Source organism: Pieris brassicae, chromosome 9 (genome assembly GCF_905147105.1).
Source record: "Pieris brassicae chromosome 9, ilPieBrab1.1, whole genome shotgun sequence".
NCBI classification, from domain to species: domain Eukaryota; kingdom Metazoa; phylum Arthropoda; class Insecta; order Lepidoptera; family Pieridae; genus Pieris; species Pieris brassicae.
The window spans coordinates 2,097,367-2,110,069 of NC_059673.1; the positions used below are offsets into that span (position 1 = coordinate 2,097,367).

The 12,703-nt window shown below is 32.0% G+C and overlaps 1 protein-coding gene across 1 annotated transcript in view; it reads right to left on the reverse strand.

Annotated features, from left to right (window-relative positions):
- Nucleotides 1–12,403, reverse strand: part of LOC123714606 (facilitated trehalose transporter Tret1-like) — a 28,997-nt gene extending 16,594 nt beyond the window's left edge. The window contains exon 1 of the mRNA XM_045668948.1: nucleotides 12,281–12,403. Within this exon, the coding sequence (XP_045524904.1) occupies nucleotides 12,281–12,353 (73 nt within the window). The 5' untranslated portion in view covers nucleotides 12,354–12,403. The remainder of the gene's footprint in view (nucleotides 1–12,280) is intronic.
- Between the last annotated feature and the right edge of the window lie 300 nt (nucleotides 12,404–12,703).

Genomic DNA, 12,703 nt, shown 5'->3' on the forward strand with positions numbered 1-12,703 from the left:
AGAAGGTCAAACGCGTTGGAGTAAAAATTAATACATTAAACCTGCAAATGAGTCTCCATAGAATACAATCCAGCCTCCAGTATAGCGTGTACGCCTCGAATCGCCTACCAATGCTCATACACTTAACCGCAATTATTATATGCAATCTCGACCCTGACTTACCAGGCTCTTCTCATTGGTATTCATATCAACCACGAAAAAGTTGAAGAATATTTTGATTTCTTTGGACGTAAACCGACAAGAGTAAAAACGATTTTTTTTATTATATTGTCGCGTGTGGGTATCTATTTTGCGTTTTGTATTAGAAAGTATTTTGTGACATATTTGTACTAGTTCTGGGGTTCCCGTTTCGAAGATAAGCTCAGAAATTTTATCGTAGGACTCACCTAAAAATGACACTAGTAAAGTTATATTGTAACTTAATGCAAATAAACATGTAACTTGGAAATCATATTTTTTTATTTTCAATCAAATCCTTTCCTCTCGTTCCTGGTGCATTTCCAGGTCAATGCAGATGGTAATTAGGGATGATAGGTAGGAAAATGACTTAGTAATTAGTAAAAGGGGGTAACGTATTGAACGAGACGTTACAGCCTTGTTATAAGGTGATTAGTAAATCTATTGATCTGCAACGTACAGAAAACCCTCACTTCGAAACAGAGAGAAAAATCGCTTTTGGAGTGAGTGCTATCGACTCAGCTTCCCATCTTTAGTGAGGAAAGGCCGGACCTGCTCCGGTCCGTCAGTCCCCGGGAATTTATACTCCTTCTAAATCTGTATTTTATTATGCCAAATCCTTTGCTAGCTAATGACGACTTCAGTTAAGAAATTTAAGACATTTATATTATAATTGTTTGTTATTTGTTTGCTTAACAAATGATTACTACTGATTCGCATCATCAGAATAACGAGTTGTGTCAAGGGTCGATATCTTACAAAGTAATGTTCGTTGACAAGATTGGTTCGATGTTTCTAGATGTCTCTTCATAAATATCACTTACTCTCTTGACAACAATTAAAATACATTTGAATTATAAATGTCAAAAAGACATTTGTACACAACGCATCTCGAAAAAAGAGTTGCCAACATACGAAACTAGGCTAGCGTCTACAAGATGTCATTGGAGAGTCGTAGAAAATTAATGAATGCGTTTAAGATAATTAAGAATCAGGTTGATTGCCCCAACCTAATAACTAAATTTATAATTCACCCGCCACCACCATATAGGCATCCCACCACCTACATGGAGTTTCTATAACTCGAATGACAAGGGAAATGCAATAAAAATCGAGTTAACGAGTTTTCGACTTAAAGGTAACTTCGATTTAACAGCTGAAATTTCGACTTACAGAAGCGCGATTTCTAAGTAGAGTCGAATTTGAATAACAATTCAACTTAAGTTTTGTACTATATATTTTTTACATACTAATGAAGTAAACTCTACTCAAAAAAATAAAAAGCTGTGTTACTTAGAAAGTTTAATGAATGTATTAATTCATTGCACCTGTACTACACAAAAACAATAAATTAGAAGCCCTGAATACGAACATTCTTTTTGATTTTATTGCTATTAATCATTCGAAATTATATTTTACTATTTACGACTTACGGAGTCTCCTTTTTGAAATTCGAGTTATATTATCAAGACTTCGTAGGGATATAACATTTAGTTCGAGTTACAAAGTCAAAACAATTCGAGATACCGCGTATCAATCAGCGTAGGCATCAGCGGATGGGAATGCCAATTTTTTCGACTTAATGAGAATTTCGAGTTAACGACGTTCGATTGATAGAGATTTCACAGTTTTAATAATCAAACATTTATATACTTATGTACCTTATATTGTTAATCAGGTTCTCACCCAAATAGGGCGGAGGAGGTAACGAGGAGACATATATAGGATACATACACATTTGCACCTGTTAAATTATAAGTTAAATTTTAAAGAAGTAAGAAAAGACTTTTGGTATTGTTTAGCAATGTAATAAAAATATATTAATAATATTTTTGTAAATTAAACTAATTGTATAACTTTAATTGAATCTTAAATTAAACTAGCTTTGAATTACTGTAACATAGTCTAATTAAAAAACCTTTCTTTTAACACATCCAAATCTAATGTAAATCTAAAAAAAAACAATTTATTTAATACGAATTTCTTTATAATTATTTATTTTATAGAACACGGGGCAAAGAGGTTAATCTAACATTACGTTATGCCGCTGCCCATGGACACTCTCAATGCCAGAGTGCGTTTCCGGAATTAGTGCACTCTTTTCTTGAAGGACCCTAAGTCGAATTGGTTCGGAAATACTTCAGTGTAAACTTGAATATTATTACCATTTGCCTTTTAGAAAAAAAAATGATTTTATTGAGTTACTTTTTATCGTTTTGATTATTAGTTCTTCTACTTCAATAACCTTTTTTATCTGTGAACTTATTTCAGGTTTTATTTTCTATATATCTTATATTTGTGATGAGTCTGTATGTTTTACCTTTATTAGAAGTACAAATGAACTAATACCCAATCCAAATGAATTTATTGTTAATGCGTTAAAGTGTTAAAAGAGTACCAAGTATCAACTACCAAATTCCTATCGAGTTATCTATTTAAAATAGCTGACACAGACCTGTACACACGTCGAAATATAACAACTAAAAAAAAAAACATTTCATTGTAATTTACAATTTCTTCTAAACGTGCGCGCATTCATACCATATACGTACGAAATTAGAACAAGATATTTCTACAACGCAATAAATTAATTGGAAAATATCCAGATAATTTAAATATCTCTTATTTGGCAATACAAAACAATGCAATTAACTTTTTATAAATCAATGAATGTGCGCAAACAAATTCGTTAATGCGATACTGACACACATACCGACAGTTACTTCAAAACAAAACAATTCAACTCGTTAGTTACTTCTTGTGTACGGATTTTTATATAGATCTTCATCTTCGATGAAAATAATAATTCCAGTGTTAGTATCCGATTCTTTGATCATTTTTGTTTTAAAATATCACCTACTTGGATGATTCTGTTTGACACATCGCTTGCTCCGGGGAACTAAAACGTAAGAGTATAACAATTTTTTTGCAAAAAGATAAGACAGTAATACTTTTATTACTAGGATACTTTTCCTATTCGAAGATTTAAACAGTGTTACAAAATAACATTTACATTACAGTAATTAATCTAATTAGACTGAAAAGCGATTGCTTCACTGTTTAAACATAATTACAGACGATACAGTAACCGCACACACGACGGTAATTTTGACAAATGTCTAGAACGTAATAATGTGGTAACACTCATTTACGGAAATATTGTCATTTATAGAAAAATGTTTTGCAAAAATTCTGAAAAAATTACAGTCTAAGGAAGTCAAAAATAAGAAAACATTAAAACAGTCGTAATAGTGCTTTACGACTTCGTTCCGAGAGGCAAGCGACATGGCATACATTTTTGGGTTTCAGTCATTTCCTCAAGATGTTTGCCTTCACCGGAGGAGCTAGAGCTTAAGTCGCGCAATTCAATATCTATATAATGAATTCAATTTTTGCACAGGCATGATCCGAACTCACGACCTCTGAGATGAGGGTCGCACACTAAAGCCACTAGGCTAACACTGCTCGATGAAAATACTTTTATAATTCATATCGAGCCACGAGCTGTCTATGTAGAATGCAGGGTCGAAAAATAGAAGCAATAGAAAATGAGAGAAAACGAGTAGTTCGTTATAAATAACTGGCATTTTGTAGATAGAATCCGGATTTATTATAAGTTTTTACTTGAAATATTGGGTGTGTCAGAGGAAGACTGAGACTAGAATAAACGATGTCAATAATTGTCAGTCTGACATCGTGAAAAATCAGTTAAATCATCGAGTACACGAGAATACACGGTTTTGGCGGTAACGAACTACAATGCAGCCAAGAAGGACTATGACAGCTCATACTACTGTCATCTGTCACCTGTCATACAAATATCTCCCTATTCTATGACTGTAGTTTGACTATATTATAGGCGACTACAGTTCGTAAAAACTCGTTATAAGAGGTGAATGAACATAATTAAGTTTTGTTAAACTGGTTTAATTTGTTTGTCATTTATTTAAATTTAAAACTATTAAATAAATACCCTCGCGAACTTCGTTTCGCTTTAATATATTTACTGGACTTACTTTTTAGTAGCTACATACATATGGAACCTTTTACTACTGTTAACTTTTCCGGAATACAAACCTATGTATTCCAATTTTTCTCTCCGTAAGAACCTTCCTCAGAATTCACGGAAGATATAAAAAATATTTTGAGATGCATTATTATTTATATACATCGTACCAACAACTATGAATCCGATGTATGACTATTTAAAAATCCCTTAATTGCGTTCATTCGTGTTCAGAGACGCTTGAAGTCTAATAAAAGATATTGGTAAACGAGGATATGCTGCCAATCTGGCGGATTCACACAATTGATTAAAAATACAGATAATAATGTATGATCTAATGTTTGACACACAAATAAAAATTAAAATACTCGATTTATCTTATTTCACTATTATGCTAGTGCGCCGCACCCAAGGGGTCGTATAATGATTGCATGATGATATCATGAAGTTCGCAAAAATTATTTTGTGAACCAGAAATTTATTTTATTTTATTAACACTTCGTTACATTACAATATAAAAATTGAACATAATTAAATGAAAAGGAGGTCAACTGGCGGCCTTATCGCTTTCGAGCGATCTCTTCCAGCCACTGTGAGTAAAGAAAAAAACATTATTAAATTACATAAGTTTTTGATAATAATTAATGGTATCCATCATTCTTCAAAAAGCAGTTATATGGAATACAGCAAGAATAACCTCCAATTTATAGAAGATAAGACAAACTGTGTGATAAACTGTGTTCACTTGGCAAAAACGCCTAAAAAGAACTAACCCTAGTGTAGTGATAAGTGCAATTGCAGTATCGCGGAACATAGTGTCAAAACATTATAGAACACTAAGACTGTTAATGAACATTACCTTAGTTTAATTCATTAGTATTGTAGAAAATTGAGTCAACATAATATTACTTATTAGCCATAATTATTGTTTAGGCTAGATTGTAATTCATGTAACGTCACACTATTTTGTGTGAATTTTATACTAGGAAACAAAAAAGAAAAAAAAACTTGGCATAGGCCTGTGCCCAACAGTGCACTATGATCAAGAATCGCTGTGCTAAATTAAACCAAACATAATAACAGTTTATTAACATCTCAATAACATAAAACAGGAGAAAAACAAAATAAAATAAATGTTTTTTTTTTAATGTAATAAGAGGCATACGGGCAGGAAACTCACCTGATAAGTGATACTGCCGCCCATGGACACTCACACTACCAAAAGGTTAACAAGTGCGTTCCCGGCCTTATAAGTAATAGAACGCCCTTTTCTTGAAGGACTCGTAACTCGAATTGGTTCGGAAATACTTCAGTGAGCAGCTGATTCCACATAGCGCTGGTGCGCGGCAAACACTACCTTAAAAACGCTTAGTTGTGGAACGACGGACATCACGGATGGTATTTTATGTATGTTATGGCTACATAAGTTATAAATCTTAACTATAACAGCTAAACAGATTCAATCTGAAGCCAATACCATAAATAAAATAAAATTCCACTAAAGAATATGATTCTATATTCTCGCTGACTTGTACTGTAGTGAAATTTCTTAAATATTTAAATCAAACTCAAGATTATATTTAAACACACACACACATTAATATTGTTCGATGTTTGGGGACTCATACATGTATTTATTATTGTCTCTTTCACTGTTTACATGTATTAATTGCAAAGTACAACATATATTGTTAGGAGTACCGTTAAAACAAAATACATTACGACAAATTTAAACGAAATGAATGAATTTTACTTAAAATACATTTATGATATTACAAATTAGAGATTATTCAAGAAAATAATGCTTAGAATCATGCTGCTTCATAGGACAATCAAACTAGACAAAATCAACTGGTTGCTAATCTAGCCATACAGGTTTATAAATATTTGCTTTTGACGTAGCTCACACACTGTGTCACCGTATGTAAATTTTTTAATTTTTATAAAGAATAATATAAATAGTTACAATGTTTGTGAATTCGAGCACCTAAAATCTAAATAATAATTTAATATCTGCTGCACTGTTTTTTTATAACACAATGCGGCTATTTTGCTTTAGTATAGAAGTTTTTTTTGTTCTCGGTACATGGTCTACTACATTATCAAATGTTTACAAAATATTGAAAAAACTATTTTAAAAGAGTAAACATGGAGTGTCCATTCCATTCTTCTACATATAAAACCTTTTAGAAGGTGCAACTACTATTTTTATGGCTAACTTTTTCTCGCCTTGGTTTATATTATTGCATTTTTATTAAGGATCCCTATATTTTTTGAAAATGGTATATGGCGTATGTCAGTCATTGAAAATACAGCTTTCTAATAGTGAAAGAATTTTGTCAATCGTTCCAGTAGTTGTAATTTTGACATTCAAAAGTCCCTCTTTAATAGGCCTCTTGTGGTGGTTAGTAAATAGTGGTTGCCTGGAAGACACCGCTAGAAAGCGATAATGCCGCCAGTTGCCCTTTTAGTTAATTATTTTAATTGTACTGTATCCCTGTATTACGAAGTGTCAATAATAAAACTAAATAAATACAAGTACGAATGTCAGGACCTATTAGAACAATAAACGATCACGAAGCTGACACATAAATCTTAAATCTAAAATCTAAAAAATTCGAGCGTAGTTTGTATTATATTATATAAATAAATCAATAAAACACCAGTGGCGCTACAGCCTTGTAAGGTCTAGACCACAGATTTCTGTATATGTTTAATAATCATTTCTCAATCTAATAGGCATGTAGGTGATCAGCCTTCTGTGCCTCACGATGTTTTCTGCACCGTTCGAGCGAATGTTAAATGCGCACATAGAAAGTCCTTAGGTGCACAGCTGGGGATCGAGCAATCTCGAGCGATTTCAGGGATGAGAAACGCATGCTGAAACCTCTAGCCCAACTGCTCCATGCAGATTTCATATAACCATATATACAAGATATATAAATCCACAATGTATTTTATCAATGTGTTAACGTTAGATATTTTGACGAAATACATATCTAATTATGATTCATCATGTCTTTTAACGTTAAATTATGAAAGCGTAATATATAAATTCCTTTGTCCCAAAATGTAATAAAAATATTTGTATTTCTTATTTGACATACAAAATAATTGAAACGTCTTAAGCCTTATTCATAACCATGGTTACTATTTTAATTTCATAGCGAAAGAATTATAACCATAGTAACTATATCTATGTTTTATACGCTAGAATAAAAAGAGATTCTTCAAATAAATGGAGCAGGAATATATGGAAGAATGTTTGATAACATTATCAAATGTTATAAAAGAAAAATTATATCAATAAGTCGAAACGAATTTTGATGTATTTATAATGAATTCTTTTTTTTCGTAAAATAATTTATAAAACGTGTAAGTAGCTTTGAGCTTGACTATTTTGACTTGAAAAAATTCAATGTATTTATAATGAAAGAGTAATAACTAAGACTAATATTATAAAGAGGAAACATTTGTGTTTTTATATGTATGTTTGTAACGTTTTCACACAAAAACTACTGGAACGATTGACAAAATTCTTTCACTATTAGAAAGCTGCATTTTCACTGACTGACATAGGCCATATACCATTTTCAAAAAATATAGGGATCCTTAATAAAAATGCAATAATATAAACTAAGGTGTGAAAAAGTTATCCATAAAAATCTATCATGGAAACTATTGATGATAAATGAGAAATGTTGTTCAGTATTAAAGAACGTTTCAATATCTACAAAAATAATGTTTTACGCATAGGCAATTGTATGTTGGCCTATCCCGAGTTGAAACTCCAAAACAAGAAATAATTTTGCTCTCACAAAACTACGTTAAATGCTGTGTTTAGGGAAGTTCTAAGACACTGAAGTTCTGCAAATAAATATCTTCTCTGACATTTAGAAAAAAAAAGTATTTTGAAATTTTGGTGTTTTGAATTTTACTTGAACTCAAGAATTTTTCAAAAGCTGTTGAGTAAGTTTAAATTTACTAATGTCTACGTAATCGATGTAACGAATTTAAAAATATTAGATATATATTCGTTGTAAAGTAAAATTTTTATATTGATTAGATTATTAATGAAAAATAAGTAAAAGAAAACTTTTATGATAACAAAAAGATATCTAGTCCGACTTGGGGACTTTCTACTACCATGAAATTGGTATCTACGCGAGTGAAACCGTGAGGTATTGCTAGTATAATATAAATAAAAGGGTAATTTAATATGTCTGTAACGCTTTGACGACTGAACCATTGAACCGATTTTATCTAAGGACAATTAACAATTATCCTTGTTGCATTATCCGCTAGACAAATCTTTCCTATTGTGTACGGAAAACTACAACCTAATACAATAATATGCGAATGGCCAACAGTCTTGTTTTAACGGGACTAAAATCCCTACAACCGCTAATTTTAGCATAAGTTTTAAGTGTTATGTGTTTTATTTTTCTTAATAAGTTAGCCTTCTGTGCCTGACAGACGTCTTTGATTTTTAAGTGTAAAGCATGCTTTGTTCATTGCGCAGATAGAAGCAGCCCATCACTGATCATCTGTTAGAAAATTACTTTTGATTAAAAGAAGACTTTGTTATATATTATACTAGCTGACCTGGCAAACGTCGTTTTGCCATAATTTTTCCAGGAAACATTTTTTAAGTGCAATAAAAATAACTAATCTACTATAATAAAAGTAGGGGTTGGTCGTACAGGGGTGACAATTAAGGGTTGTATTTATTTTTGTATATTTATATCTGTATCATAAAAAAATAAAAACAAAAAAATTAACATAATCAATTTTTATATAGTAATGCAACGAAGTGTTAATAAATAAAAATCGTGTACGATACTATATCTGGCTATATTTTTAGAGTTGTTCTCTTTTTATACATCATTTTTGTGACAGTTATGATTAAAAATACATTTTTTTAAAAAATAAAACAAATATAGCTACTATTAAACGGCTCAAATATAAGTTTCTTTCCTTCAACTTTGATGTTTTTTTTTTCCTTTGGAGTAGAGACTCTTGAGCCGTGGTGTTCGAGTGCACAGGTGCTAATTAAAGATTTAAGTTGGCGCCAGTACCAGTGACGAATAAGTATTGTAATACAACATTAAACACGCTGCTACAGGGACCAAACGTTTTTATTTTCTAACTGTATTATATTATTAGTTACTTATGCGAAAAAGGCACTAGGTTGGGGACTCCATGCCAAGAAGCATTGAGATGCGGTTCCTGTGTGTGTTGTGCCCATTCATAACAACTGAGTTTGACTATTTATACTAGTACTCTTTTCGTTCAACTATTTTTGTAAGAGCGAAAATATATATTTATTAAAGAGTCTTATTGGACCGTTTTCGATGAGATTGCAACAACGATTCTCGTTATAACTGGTCAATTGAGTATTGAAATAGCATTCCATGATGCAGGGACTAATAAAAATGTAACTAAATACATCCAATTCATTAAAATTGGTTTAGACTTTAGCCGTAAAACTGGGGGGGTACTTATCAAGTTAAACTCCACGTAAACAATCAGATCGCGAGTTGTTCTTAACGTTTTAAGAATTGTTACTAAATGTTGAAATAGTACGAAATCAAGTTTATTTATTTGTGGAACTTATGTATATATATATATATATATATATATATATACAGTTCATATAGTTAGAAACTAATATTTTTATAGTATATAACTTATCTTCAAATAATTTCTAACAAATGTACATAACTAACCTACTCTAGATTTTCTCGCTAAGTGAATGTAATTCTTTCAGAAATAAATTATCTTCAAACCGAGCATACTTTTGTCTTTTTTCCCTTCGAACCTTCCATAGACGTAATTTTCTAACGGTTGATCAGGCTTGGAATCTTTCAATGTGTGAACCCTCAATGTCATGTCTTAAAAGTCAAAATTAACGGCGTGAACACACGCCTTGAACTTGAACTTGACAGTTAAGAAAAATCACGTGACAGATACATGAACTTTAAGATAAGACCTAAGTTTTGTAGGGCCATTGTTTCACGTTGCGCATTTAGCACTTGCTGATACATGCAAGTTTGGTAATGTGTGGAACCGGCGTGGCATAGATACAAAACTTCTCAGCGTGGGTCATGCACAAGAAAGAAATTGCGAAACCGATATAGAACTTAGGCCATATTTTTTAATTTTATCTATCCAACATAAAATAATGTGACTCCAACTGAACAACGGTGACACAATAAAGACAAAAATGTCACCTCATGGGGTCATTTAGAATTTGAATTTGTCAGCTGGACAAGGCATGATCACAAAAACCAGATTGAAACCAGATAATATTGATGTTAACATAACGGATTATCTTGTTTAAATAAGTTTTACAATAAATTTGAATTTAAAATTATTCATATCGAATTTTCGCGTGCCTTACAACAAACATGGTCAACGTAACAGTCAAAAGTTAAACTAACATTTGTTAACTTGCAGTTAAAATAGCTATATATATAACTGAAATAACTTAAAGTTAAGTTATGCAACACAAGGTTTGCTAATGCGTTACCGGCCTTTAGAGTGGTGCGCTCTTGAAGGCACCTAAATCGTAACGGAACGGGCCTGGTATGGCAGCTGGTGTAATAGCGTTTGGTTCTACTTTAATCCATAAATGACACTGTTGTCGGGAACATAGCCAAATTTAACTTTAAATATAGGATAATTAGGACTGATTACGGTATGGGATGCTACTTGTGTAGACATCTTAGAACCGTCTCACCGCCCTCAGACAAGCAAAAAGCTGGTGCGGCCGTAGAGCAGGCGGAAAGTGTATTTCTTACAACTTTGATTTTGCTCATTGTGGAGTACATTCTTGTGCCGCGACGGCCCTAGCCGAGGTCCGAGTCTCGCTCTTGATCTAGTCGCGGGTAAACGCCCATTTCGGCCGAGCTATGCTCGCCAAAACAGCCCGAGCTGAGCTGTAAACGCCCTCAAGGCCAACAGCGAGATTCCATTCAAAAGGTTCATGTGTACACGCGTTAATAAACGATTTAATTTGGCGCCTCGCTGACCTCAGAGCTGATTCTTTCCTCGCCCAACGAAGAAGATTTGCAACTGCGACGAAATGCCAGCAATTGATTTGTTATTTACACGGATTTATTGATTTATAGAAATACCCATTTCCATAGTTCACAGAACAAACTCTCGGAACTGCATTATAGTTCGGATGGGACCTTAAAAGCTAATAAATCACTGCATAGGATAAAGCGTCAATCATATTTATAACTTGTTCATGTATCCAGAGTGTTTGGGTCGCGACGGCTACGTCGTACGCTTTCTGTAAATCCGTTGACATCGGTGATAAATTTCTTGACGGTTTAAAAGTTAAACCTAAATAATCAAATATAGTTTGATTTATCGCAATACAGCGTGGAAAAGTAAGTTTTAAAGGTACACTGCCACAGGGACAAAACTTAGAAATGTGTTTCAATTTTCTGTATGAATTTTTAATTATTATTACTATGTAGGTTAAGAATATTGTAAATACTGTATATTTGTGTGTTGGAAATACTTTTTCTTTGAAAAAACAAGTTAATACATGTATATAAAAATCTTATAAATATATTTATTTTATAGAAATAATAGAAAATTATGAATTTATTTATATAAAAGCTTGTCAATGCTCGGCACACTGATACATTGGTATATGATTAATAAAATAAAATATTTAACGTGCCAAGCACTTATACACATACACGAAGAGATAAGAAAAAATACCAAAAAAATTAATTATAAAACCTAAAAGTCGATTGTGAATATGAAAAGTTTAAAATATGTTTTATAAATCTATAAACAATTCTTTGCGATTTACTGAAGCTTATTTATTTCTAAACTATGTTTAATTTATTAATGACAAACTGACATTTTATTCTTAGGAAGTTCTTGGTGACTAGCTTCTTTTTTTACCAATACTTATTCTATAATCTATAATTTGGTTAAATTCTAGTTTTGGTGAAAAACTAAAATTCTATATGTAAAAAAAAAGTTTGTTTAAAAAAATCACTGCTTAAATTAAATATTGATAAAATGCCGATAATTAGTATTTATGATATACTTTATTGTTTAAAAACTCACTCAAAACAGCAACCAAAATCTGATGCACCTTACTGCCTTCCGAACAATATTTTTTCACTGTATACTTCAACATTTTCACAGCACTGTCTGGATACGACCACAAACCACCAGAGTGTCTCACTTAATGAGCATTCCCAGTTATACAGAGTCCTATATACATTTAACAGGGCGATTCATGTATAATATCTACGTTAGTTGCCGAGTTTTGTTAAATGTCATATATGGCAATATTTTAATAATCTTCCATTAGTTCGCGCATTATTTCGCGCGAGCCTAACGCTTTGATAGTTTATAGTATAATATCACATTAACAAAAAGCAGCCCTAAGATCTAGTCTTTTTTATATTTCCAATACACAAATATACATATTTACAATACATAAATCAATAAATATTGAGTGGCACTACAAGATTTTATATCTGG